The following is a 12,831-nucleotide window of genomic DNA, read 5'->3' on the forward strand; positions in this document are numbered from 1 at the left end:
AGACAGTTTCACTCTTGTCGCCCAAGCTGGAATGCAGTGGTGCGATGTCAGCTCACTGCAACCTCAGTCTCCCAGGTTCAAGTGACTCTCCCGCCTCAGCCTCTTTAATAGTTTATCCCTATGCTTTTTAAGAGAAGCAGTTGTATGTTTGAAGACCTGTCTGGGTGATGCTGGCTCAACAAGTAGGAGTTGACGTGACTGAGTACTGTACTCATGTGAGGACTGGGTATGGGGGCCCAAGCTGATTCTCCTCCCAGCACTTGAGACAAACAGATTTTTTGAATAAGGTCCCCTCATTGAGAAAATAAGATGGACATTTCAATTTCTTTTCTTTTCTTTTCTTTCTTTTTTTTTTTTTGAGACGGAGTCTTGCTCTGTCACCCAGGCTGGAGTGCAGTGCCGTGACCTGGCTCACCGCAACCTCTGCCTCCTGGGTTCAAGCAATTCTCCTGCCTCAGCCTCCCGAGTAGCTGGCATTACAGGCATCCGCCACCAGGCCCGGCTAACTTTTGTATTTTTAGTAAAGATGGGGTTTCACCATGTTGGGCAGGCTGGTCTTGAACTCCTGACCTCAAGTGATCTGCCCGCCTTGGCCTCCCAAAGTGCTGGGATTACAGGTGTGAGCTACGGTGCCAGTCTGAAAATGGTTAATTTTATGTTATGTGAATATAACCTCAATAGAATTTTTAAAAATAAATTTTTAAAAAGGGCGATTTATTATACCTTGTCTTTCTTTCCTTTTTTTGTCTTTTCAGGTGGTGGCATTTTGGGAGCTGGTGGTGGTGGTGGAGGAGGAGGAGGAGGAGGTGGTGGTGGTTCTATAATGGCAGTGGTAGGCACAGCACCTCGGGCCTGAACTGGCTGCAATGAAGGAGCAGTCACTCCAATTGGGACGGAACATTCTGCATAACTCATAATTGCAGGTGCTGCCGCTAGTCCAAGGTAATTTGACTGCAGGCTCATTCCTCTGGCCTGATGACCCATTCCTGCTGCTGGATGGCTAACTGGTATTGTCTGATGTCCAATTCCTGTTGCCTGGTTTCCAATCCCTGCTGCCTGGTGACCTAACACAGAAAACATAAAATTATACTATAAAAAGGACATCATGACAAGAACAGATGCAATGAAAAGTGGGGATTAGATCACATAGAAAATAATTCCAGTATATTTTTTTCTAAAAAACATAGCCATATTTGCTAGTAGCAAAATATATTAATTTTGAATACCTTGGCATTAAACTACCTAAACATCAAAATCACCAATGTACATAAATATACAAAAGACAATCTGAAAGGATATGTGCTGAACGTTTTTTGTGTTTTTGGGACAGAGTTTTGCTCTGTCGCCCAGACTGGATGAAGTACAGCAGTCTGACCACAGCTCACTGCAGCCTCAACCTCCAGGGCTCAAGTGATCCTCCCATCTCAGTCTCCTGAGTAGCTGGGACTACAGGTGCGGACTATCACGCCTGGCTAATTTTTGTCTTTTTTGTAGACAGGCTTTTGCCATGTTGCCCAGGCTGGTCTCCAACTCCTGAGCTCAAGCAATCCACCTGCCTCAGCCCCCTGAAGTGCTGGGATTATAGGTGTGAGCCACTGTGCACGGCCAGCTAAACTGTTAAAAACTGTGAGGTTTTTTTTTGTTTTTGTTTTGTTTTAAGTAAGTAAAATAAATGCATACTGACAGTCTTTGCAATCAGGAGTCTTTAACATTTCTTTAGTTTTTATGGCATCTAATGCTGAAAAGAAAAGAAACAGTACATTGAGGAAAAACCACGCTCTAATCACAATTACCTGTAGCTATAGCTGACTGGCTATACAGAACTGGAGAACTGCCAATGGTAGCTGACCTCTGAACCACTGCAGTACTAATTTCTGTAGCTTTCCTCTTTATTCCTTTAGTGGAAGAAGAACTAGAGATGGTGGAATCAACTGAACTCTGAAACACAAACATTTGTAATCAGTGGCTGAAGGTCATGGTTAAGCATAGCCTGCTCCCACCTCCTTTTCTGAGACAGGCTCTCATTCTGTTGCACGAGCTGCAGAGGTGAGATCATGACTCATTGCAGCCTCCTGGGCTTAAGCAATCCTCCTGCCTTGACCTCCCAAAGTGCTAGGATTATAGGCGTGAGCCACTGTGCCCGGCCTTTAAACATATGCTTCTAAAATAAAACACGGTGTCAATCATGCTGCAGTCCTCAAAATCATTCAGAATGCCAAAGGGCATTACTTACCTGGCTAGTTACAACTGTGGTTTGTGCTGAAGGTTTCAAAGGGGTATCCTCCTCTGTTCCTGGGGCAGGGGGCTCCTCACTTCCCTCATCCTCCATCTCTACCTCCTGGATCTCACCATCTTCCACAGGAGGAGGTGGTGGAGGAGGGGGTGGAGGTGATTCTGGAGGTGGAGGTGGGGGTGGTGGCATTTCCAAGGGTAATGGAGGTTGAAGCACAGGAACATTTGACTGAAGGAGGGTCCAGAATGGAGTAAGTGGCATGAGTGATGAAGAAGAAACTTGACCAGAAAAGGATTCTTTGCAAAGAGAACCTATGAAAACAGGTAAGAGTCAGGGAAAAAGCAAGACAAAAACTCCCTGGCTTATATTCATAGAAATGTTCAACTGGTCAGTAAGACAAACATTTATAGGAACCTAGCACAGTGTACAAAACAGTAAAGAATCTGGTGTCAAACAGCAGGGAGTGGCTCCTTCCTTGAAAAAAATTTGGCCCACAGGCATCTAGTCTATACTGACGTTGCTAAAATATTCAACAACTCAGTTCAAAAATGACTTCCATGGAAAGATAAATTTATGAACTTCATAGCACCTTCCCCATCTGTGTTATACTTGTCCTTTGGGTCTATATTTATGGATGAGTAGAAGAAGAATACAACATCAACTCAACGAGAAATGCAGTCATCTGAATCTGTAGTTTGAAGTTTTTTATTTCAAACACTCAAAAGCTTCAACATACACAAATAAAAGTAATAGTCTGGAGTCTATTTCAAAAGGGAAGGAGTGAGTGAATAATGTGCACCTGCAATAATTATTCCACATACTTTATTTTTTAGTGAGCTAGACAAAGTGAGTGAAGACAACCCAGAATATTCATTCAAAATACTCAGGAAAACTCTACCCATTGTGTTTAATTTGGGTTACTGAATTTTAAAAATCCATTTGCAAGGTGCTACTGTCAACTATATCATTCCTTCACACCTTTGCATATATTACATTCATTTGTGAAATCACAGAGACACAAGTTAGGGACGGCAATTTTTACTTTTATGATGATAAAAGAGAAATTTAGGAAGATAAATCTTCAAAGTATATAACTCAGACTTTTTAAAACTGCAGAGGTTTTGAAATTGCTGTTGCTGAAGTCTAAATTACGAAATTGCAGCTGAAAAGTTGCAGGATCAGCTTTCCTCAAACTTTGTAAAAGCCATCATTGATTACTGTCTTTTCTCTGCTGGGAAAACCTTTAAAGATTAGAGAAAATAGGATATACTTACTTGTAGCCTTCCCCAGCCCTCTTTATCGTCAATAGGGAAGTTTCACAATATATGGGACTATTAGATATATATCCCAGGAATGTTGAAGGGGATTTTCTCCCTAAAATCATAGAATTTAGGAGTAGAAGAGACATGAGAAATCATCTGTTTCAACCTCCTCAGTTAAAGGTAATGAAACCCAGGCAGGAACTAACTTGCCCAAGATCATATCAATGTTAGTGGCCAGACCAGAGCTAGAACTCAAGTCTGATTCCTCATCTGATACTTCCTGTTTTACTAAGATGTCCTGGTGAAATACCAGGAATCCAAGAGCTTTAGACATCTCAGTCAAAAAAAAATCTCACTTCACCTGGAGTAGATACCCAGAAGAAGTCACCTGTTAAATTTCATGGTCAAAAGTGGTAGATTAAATAAGGCTCAATTATGAAAGACTCTAGGGCAAGAAGGTAATTTACACTGCTTTGCTCAAAATACACACTGGCACTCAACAAGGTAAAACAAACAAAGCAACCATTTGGGTCTTGCTCTGTTGCCCAGGCTGGAGTGTAGGTGGTACGATCATAGCTCATTCTAACCTCAACCGCTTTGCTTAAGCGATCTTCCTACCTCAGCCTCCCGAGTTGCTAGGACTACAGGTGTGCATCATCACACCTGGCTAATTTTAAATTTTTTTTTTAGAGACAGTCTCACTGTGTTGCCCAAGCTGGTCACAAATAGAGTAGTTTTACTTTTTACGGAACAGACAGACAATACATTGTGTAAAAGACTTTAACAACATCATTCCCACGTCTCCTTAATTATTTTAAGACTGCTGCTTACTGCTACTTTTGGAAAAGGACATTGAAAAACATTCATCAGGAACATTAAGGCACTTTTCTGGCTAAATGACCTCAAATGACTCATTAAACTTTTGTATTTGGCCATATTTAATTATTAATTTATGCATTGACTTTTAGACAAAGTATGGCCAAGCAGTCTACCTTATATAATAGTATACAAGGACTACATCAGAACTAAGTTAACAAACATTGAGGATTAACTTAATTATTAAGGATTAAACTTCCTTCTATTAAACTAATCACAACATATAGTAGGTAAATATACGTTAAGATTTTCTCTATTTTTTTTTCTTTTTTTTTAAAGGCTAGTCAAATGAAGCAGTGGGAATGGAGAAGAAACAAAGTCTGTAACGTTGTGATCAATTAGTTGCAAACACCACTGCACTCGGACCAGTGAGATTTTCAAATATTGGTGGATATCTAGAAGCATAATGCAATACCAACATGTTTGATGGTGGCATACTGCTATGCAGAGGAACTCAAGGAAACACAGAGTCAGTTCAAGGTTAATAATGTGGTTTATGACCTCCAACAAAGCTAATTAGAATTAACTAAACTCTGTGTAAATGAGATTAAACTAGACTTGATAAATTTAGCCACAAACAAGGAGCATTTTTAGAATATGAATCCGATGCTTTTTTTCATTTTTTTTTTTTTTTTTAATGACAGTCTCACTCTGTGGCCCACGCCGGAGTGCAGTGGCGCAATCTTGGCTCACCGCAACCTCCACCTCCCAGGTTCAAGCGATTCTCCTGCCTCAGCCTCCCGAGTAGCTGAGATTACAGGCCCATACCACCACACTCGACTAATTTTTATATTTTCAGTAAGAGAGGGAGTTTCGCCATGTTGGCCAGGCTGGTCTCAAACTCCTGACCTCAAGTGATCCGTGTGCCTTGGCCTCCCAAAGTTCTGGGATTACAGATGTGAGCCACCGCACCCGGCCTCTGCTTTTGTATTTCATAACCATTTCAAATTCTCATGTATAATGTGTCTCCCTCAAACTTTGTTATGAGATCTGCACATTACCCGTCTCACATGAAAATAAATAATAAAAATACTTGAATCTCTAAACTAAGTTTATTCAAAACATAAAAGCTGTGTCATAGTAATGACAATTATCTCCTTTACCTTAGGAAGATCATCAGAAAATTCTAGTCTGAATACACACGGAAGTCGTATTACAATGATGCTTCTCCTTGCTTTTAAATTTAACCTAGTTGGTATTTTTGCTGTTTAAGAGAATATTTAAGTCTGAAGCCCAAGCAGAGATTAAAATGGTATACACAGCTTTTTTTGTTTTTTTTTTTGAGACGGACTCTTACTCTTGTTGCCCAGGTTGGAGTGCAATGGTATGATATTGGCCCACCACAACCTCCACTGCCTGGGTTCAAGCAATTCTCCTGCCTCAGCCTCCCGAGTAGCTAGGATTACAGGCATGCCACCACACCCGGCTGATTTTGTATTTTTAGTAGAGACGGGGTTTCTACATGTTGGTCAGGCTGGTCTTGAACTCCCGACCTCAGGTGATCCTCCTGCCTCAGCCTCCCAAAATGCTGGGATTACAAGCATGAGCCACCATGCTCGGCCTAAGCAGCTTCTATTACATGCTAAAAGATTTAAAAGCTACAAGCTTAAAACTGAATATGTTATGAGCATACAAATTCTTAATTTTTTTTTCTTTTAAAGACAGAGTCTCACTCTGTTGCCCGGGATGGAGTGCAGTGGTGCAATCTCAGTTCACTGTAATCTCTGCCTCCTGGGTTCAAGTGATTCTCCTGCATCAGCCTCCTGAGTAGCTGGGATTACAGGCACCTGCCACCACACCTGGCTAATTTTTGTATTTTTAGTAGAGATAGGGGTTACCATGTTGGCTGGTCTCAAACTCCTGACCTCAAGTGATCCGTGCACATTGGCCTCCCAAAGTGCTGGGATTACAGCCGTGAGCCACTGTGCCTGGCCAAAATTAATTTTTTAAAGCTCCCATTTTTCCTTTTTCTTTTTGAGACAGGATCTCACTTTGTTGTCCAAGCTAGAGTGCAATGGTGTGAATATAGCTCACTGCAGCTTCAACCTACCAGGCTCAAGTGATCCTTCCCACCTCAGCCTTCCAAGTAGCTAGGACCACATACTCGTGCCACCAAGCTAGGCTAATATTTTGCAAAGATAGGGTCTTGCCATGTTGCCCAGGGTGGTTTTGAATTCCTGAGCTCAAGTGATCCTCCTGCCTCAAACTCCCAAAGTGCTGGAATTACAGGCATGAGTCACTGCACCTAAGAACCTTGTTTCTCTAGGCGTTTTTTTTCTTTTTAGATAAGAGTTGTGCTCTGTCACCCAGGCTGGAGTGCAATGGCGTGATCTTGGCTCACTGCAACCTTCGCCTCACAGGTTCAAGCGATTCTCATGCCTCAACCTCCTGAGTAGCTGGGATTACAGGCGCCTGCCACCATGCCCAGCTAATTTTTGTACTTTTAGTAGACACAGGGTTTCACCATGTTGCCCAGGCTGGTCTTGAACTCCTGACCTCAGGTGATCCACCTGCCTGAGCCTCCCAAAGTACTGGGATTACAGTCATGAGCCACTGCACCCGGCCTAGGCATCTTTATTTCTATGTATAGAAAGCCTTCCTTAATTTTCCCCCAAAGAGAAATTATTGTTTAGTATTTTGAATGAAGAGCTCAGTTTAGCAATTTAAAGCAAGAAATTATACAAATTGTTCCATAGAGATTAAAAAGAAAAAGCAGCTAAACTTCACCTAAGTGACATAAGCCCAATATAATAGATACGTTGGATATCTTGAACCCAACTCATCTTTAGAACCCACTCCATCTTTAAAATCATAATGTTAAATTCAAACACTGAAACAATAAATAAGGATTAAAAATGACTTAGAAAAATAAACAGAACGTTGAAACTTCCTTGGATTCTCACAGTGTAATTTTGCACTCCTTCCCTGACTTTATTTTTGAGACAGGGTCTTGCTCTCTGTCGCTCACGCTGGAGTGCGGTGGTTCAATTACGGCTCACTACAGCCTCTAAATCCTGGGCTCGAGCAATCTTCCCACCTCAGCCTCCCAAATAGCTGACACTATAGGCGTGGGCCACTAACTATGCCTGGCTAACTTTTAAAACAATTTTCTGAAGAGACAGGGATATTGCTGTTTTGTTTTTTCTCTTCTTTAAAAGACAGCTGGTTTTAACCACCACTGAGTTGATTAAGAGCTCTCTTTATTAGGCTTAGAACTGTTGATTACTGCTCTTAAATCTCACAGACCTTAGTGTAAGATTTGGATTTTACTTAGATCAAGTTCATCCTGCAATTCTAGGGGTTCTCAACAAAGAGAGGCTTAAGAATATAATCTGTTTCACCAGTGGCTTTTTCCTACACTACAACTAGTTCTGTTTTAATTAAATAGGAATGGCTCAAGAGCCTCATTTTACCAGACAGTATCAACTATGTGTGTCATAAAAGGAGAAAACAGCTTAATACTAATCTCAAGTGTTCACAGAACATTCAGAATTGGTAACAGTGGCATTTTCAACTGTGGAACACAGAAGGGACATTGACAGTGGTCAGGAGTGGAGTCACCTATCCAGAACCACGATCAAGACTCTTCAGTTCATTAACTACTAAAAATCAAACGAAAAGAACCAATATATTATTAGACATGTCTATCACTGCTACCAAAAGAGAGGAAAAATATTCAAAAGAAAATCTCTTCATGTAAAAGGGAAGTAAAATGTCCTGTAAGTTGAAAAAATGCACTTCTAAAATGTGAAGTAGAATAAAATCGGCCTTTTGCTATGTTCTAAAATTATCACTGCAGTTGTACGTGACCTGCTGACGATTCCTAGGCTATTTAAGAAGTTAACAAAATTATCTGGCACACAACCAGTTTCATTTGGTACATTACTAGTGCTTGTCTACTATGATCAGGGAGCCAGTAGAGTACAAGCATCAACTTGGATAAGTATCAGACAAAAGAATTCAGCTCCTAACTCTGTTATTGACAAATTTCACTTTTTCAAATTTTCAAAGATCTACTACTTTAGAAACGACTCATAGACTCTTGCCTTCGTATGCCATCAGTTTAACAAATAGCTACCAATTCCTAAGATTAAAAGGTAGAAGTTTCTTTACACATTGGAAAATTTTTAAAAACTAAAAACAAAAAAGGTGGTTAATTGAAGTCTTGAGTATGCTTCATTATTCACTTATATTTGTCATTCCAGGAAAGAGACTGAAAGGGGGAAAAATTGCTTCTTTAATAATGTGGAGTCAAGTTCAGGCTCTTCTGAAGAGCTATCAGATCCTTAAAGGAACTGAGGAGCATGAAAGCCTATCTTTTAAAAAACTAAATTCTTCTAAGAGCACCTTAAAAATGGAATGATCCATTCTATTGCCAATTGTTTTAGACCAGAGAAGATTGCTGGTGATTTTTAATGATCAACTATTTTGCTTCTCTGAAACAAGCACTAATGGCATTTCTTCATATCATTTTGATTTGTACCAACCACCCTTTTTGTAAGATTAGCAGAGGTGAGAAATGAGGCTGCAATATGAACAGACTAAGTGTTGTATAGAAATGTAGAACAAATCTCAGCATGCCACATATATTGATAGTTTATCTACTTCTTTAGCACTAATTAGCATTCCTATTTTTGGAGACCCACAGTTTAGTCAGTGGCATGATAGAATGGTTACAAAACAATCTTTTAAAATCAAAATCTATTGGCTTATCTTTTCATTTTGGGGCATAGTTTTATACATGATAACAACAGTATGCTGATTTCCAACCATAATAACTCATGCATTCCTTGTTTTAGTTCACATCACTATCCTCAGTCAGAAGCTTATATTATTATGACATAAAATCTGTTCTTTTAATGATGTAAATTAGTAAGATTTTTCTTCTAAAGTCATTTCTGCGCAATTAGTACAAGGTAAATTGTCCCACCTGTGGAAGTTTCAGAGGATTCTGTAGAATTTGAATCAGTGCCAGTTTTGTCTTTCAAGGTCTGTTTGGCAAGAGTCTCATCTCTACTTTCTTGCGCTTGGCTTTCTTCTTCTTCCTCTTCACCATCTGGAAACTCCCACTGAGACTCGCCCGACTGTTCGTTTACATAGAAATACCGTCTATGATCCCTAAATTACAAGAAAGAAAACACATGTTTTAAAACCCATTCTCCTACAAAGACACTTCCATTTGGTCCTGTCCCAGGACAGCAGTCTGCTCTCACAGGGACGAACCTCTTAATGGACTGCTATTCACAAAGGCAACAAAGAGCTTTGACAACTGAGAATGGAGAACCAAGGATAATTCAAAGCTATTTGCACTGCCAGCAACTCTGTGAATACAGCCCTGAACCCTCTCACTCCAACAGATGAGACTTAGAAAACATTTTTCTCTTTTTTTGTTATTTGCCAATGCATAACAGGGTTTCAAGTTTCATTAATGAAGGGACTCAATCGCCTAGAACACTAATTTCCCTTCCAAAGAAGAGAACAACGAAGTTTGTGAAAGGTGACTCTTCCCCTCTTGGACCGTGGAATTCACATTTCATATTCTTGATTATCAAACACAGTGAAAGCTAAAGAGAGGGAGAGGATCTGGGAGCTGAAAAATAAAAGAGCAAAGATTTCAAATAACGAAAAAAAAATCAAGAAAAGCCAAATATATAAAGAAATGTTTTCATCTGACCTGCTGGCAGAGGATAGTAATCTTGTTCTTCATTCACATCTTCAGCCACGAAGTTTTCCTTAACTTCACCGAGGTTAATCAGGAGTAGTTGCTTCCAGAGGTCCTGTAAAGCGCACAGAGCTCTCGCATGCGCTTAACCCCCAAGCCCGCCCTACTCCGTGCAACACTCTGGAGAGTAAAAACCAGCTTTGTCCATATCTTGGGAAAAAATCCGTTACATGGTACACTTTAAACACTGCTTTTGTTTCTCCAATGTGTGGCTGGCCAAACTTTGTGCTTGCGGTGCTTTGCCTGCCCAGCACCACTAACTGCAGCTGCTCTCAGTCTCCAGACAGGCTGTCATGTCGTCAGATGGTGGTGATCACAAATCATGTCTGAGATGTCAAAGGTGAAAGGTGAAAAGGGGAGAAGAGTGCGTACCTGTCCCAGTGGCAGGACCAGCCTTTAGGAGTGGCGTTTATTTCATACTGTTTTAGTTGTTCTGCTGCATCCTGAAGTTTTCGTTTAAGGTAGTTTCCATTAAGAGCCCCTTCCCGCCAGTCTGCAATTCGAGTCTAGAATAAACAGACAAATATGTTAAAGACTTACTATTTTATGTCAGGAGACACAGGCAAAGGGGATATAAGCCTTCTGCTCCAAGACTATATCCCTGTGCTCTGGCAGGAGAGTAGACCGGAGAGGAAAATAAACCCCATCTTCATCTCATAAAATAATCTTAAGGCCAGGCGTGGTGGCTCATGCCTGTAATCCCAGCACTTTGGGAGGCCAAGGCAGGTGGATCACCTGAGGTCAGGAGTTCAACACCAGCCTGGCCAACATGGTGAGACCATGTCTCTACTAAAAATACCAAAATTAACTGGGCGTGGTGGCAGGCACCTGTAATCCCAGCTACACGGGAGGCTGAGGCAGGAGAATCACTGGAACCTGGGAGGCGGAGGTTGCAATGAGCCAAGATTCAAGATTGTACCATTGCACTCCAGTCTGGGTGACAAGAGCGAAACTCTGTTTCAAAAAAAAAAAAAAAAAATCTTAAGTACACGACAGAGTTCTGAAAAATGAAATTGGGCTCCAGGATATTTTTTACACCACCAACTCTCCAGTATGTGTGAAAATGAGTAGTAGTTCTGTCTTCCCCTTTCGATTTATTAAGATTGGTTTCCCCAGTAGTTTTACTTTTTTTGGGAAGATAGTTCACTTATTCCAGTACTGTTAGTAACCAGTTAAGGGTTCAGGTTTTTTTTTTCTTTTGAGATGGACTCAGATTCTGGCTCTGTCACCCAGGCTAGAGTACAGTGAAGTGATCTCTGCTCGCAACCTCCACCTCCTGGGTTCAAGCCCTTCTCCTGCCTCAGCCTCCCAAGTAGCTGGGATTATAGGCGTGTGCCACCAAGCCCGGCTGATTTTGTATTTTTAGTAGAGGTGGAGTTTCACCATGTTGGTCAGGTTGATCTCGAACTCCTGCCCTAGGTGATACACCTGCCTCGGCCTCCCAAAGTGCTGGGATTACAGGTGTGAGCCACTGCGCCTGGGCAAGGGTTCAGTTCTTAATGAAATTAGTCAGCTTCCTACAGGAGCTCCTTACCTAATCCTGCCCTGCCATTTTGTAAAGTATGTAAGTTACAAATAGGATTCAACTTTTCTTTTTAAACAGACTTATAATGCTTTAACACAAAGTACCTTCAACATTACATGGCCTCATCTGACCATCAGAATTTAATTTTAATTTGTGAGAAAAAAATCTATTTACTGTGCTTTGGTTAATACAGTTTTATTTCTTGGACTGTTGGCTCAAATATGCTTCAAGGCTAAAAATTTAAATTTAGGCTTAAAATATAAGCAAGACAGAGTTGTAACACATACAGCATTTCATTCACTTACTGTTTACACCAAAAAAAACTTACCTCAGTCTGTAAGAGCAGCACATGAAAGTTGGAGATGGATTGTCTATTAATGCCTAGAAATTCAAATTTACTTGTCAGGGTATTTGCCAGTTCTCCAATCTGAAACTACAATGCAGAAAAGAAGAAAAGTAAAACTAGAATCTAACATTTTCTGTATTATGTACAATCCTTCATTTATTCTTATAGACATCGGAAATATGGGTCTGCCTATAAACAGCCTTCCCTCAACAGCTGTATTTAGTTGTCCAGAATATAAAATTCTAATTTACAGTAACATAATACACATAACAAAGTGACAAATAATGACAGGAATCAAATACCATATTTACATAATCAATGCATTTTAAAAAGTATTCAAAACAATTATTGTGTTTCAGACAAAAGTCTCGCTATTGCCCAGGGTGCTCCTGAACTCCTGGTCTCAAGTCAGCCTCCTGCCTCAGTCTCCAAAAGTGATGAGATTACAGATGTGAGCCACTGTGCCTAGCCCATCATAATGCATTCTAATACAACATGGAATTCAATAGTTGCAAATGGATCCCAATATTGAAAAGCTAAACTCAAAGAGTAGAATTAGAATGGTGGTTGCCAGGGGATGGAGACAGGGGAATATGGGGAGATGTTGGTCAAAGAATATAAACTTTCAGTTATAAAATACATTTTGGGACCGGGTGTGGTGGCTCACACTTGTAATCCCGGCACTTTGGGAGGCTGAGGCAGGTAGATCACAAGGTCAAGAGATAGAGACCATTCTCGCCAACATGGTAAAACCCCACCTCTACTAAAAATACAAAAATGAGGTGGATATGGTGGCACACACCTGTAATCCCAGCTACTTAGAAGGCTGAGGCAGGAGAATCACTTGAACCCGGGAGGTGGAGGTTG

General features: G+C 40.7%; 1 protein-coding gene and 1 pseudogene across 2 annotated transcripts in view; one reads left to right on the forward strand and one right to left on the reverse strand.

The window, feature by feature from the left end:
* Positions 1 to 12,831, reverse strand: part of FNBP4 (formin binding protein 4) — a 53,120-nt gene that overhangs the window by 4,884 nt on the left and 35,405 nt on the right. For both annotated transcript variants that reach the window (XM_010371139.2, XM_010371140.2), the window contains exons 10-15: positions 11,947 to 12,051; positions 10,466 to 10,599; positions 9,302 to 9,489; positions 2,234 to 2,544; positions 1,794 to 1,938; positions 724 to 1,064 (exon numbers count right to left, since the gene is read on the reverse strand). In XM_010371139.2, coding sequence (XP_010369441.1) covers positions 724 to 1,064; positions 1,794 to 1,938; positions 2,234 to 2,544; positions 9,302 to 9,489; positions 10,466 to 10,599; positions 11,947 to 12,051 — 1,224 coding nt within the window. The remainder of the gene's footprint in view (positions 1 to 723; positions 1,065 to 1,793; positions 1,939 to 2,233; positions 2,545 to 9,301; positions 9,490 to 10,465; positions 10,600 to 11,946; positions 12,052 to 12,831) is intronic.
* LOC115893801 lies at positions 5,291 to 5,382 on the forward strand (annotated as a pseudogene).

Source organism: Rhinopithecus roxellana, chromosome 15 (genome assembly GCF_007565055.1).
Source record: "Rhinopithecus roxellana isolate Shanxi Qingling chromosome 15, ASM756505v1, whole genome shotgun sequence".
NCBI lineage: Eukaryota > Metazoa > Chordata > Mammalia > Primates > Cercopithecidae > Rhinopithecus > Rhinopithecus roxellana.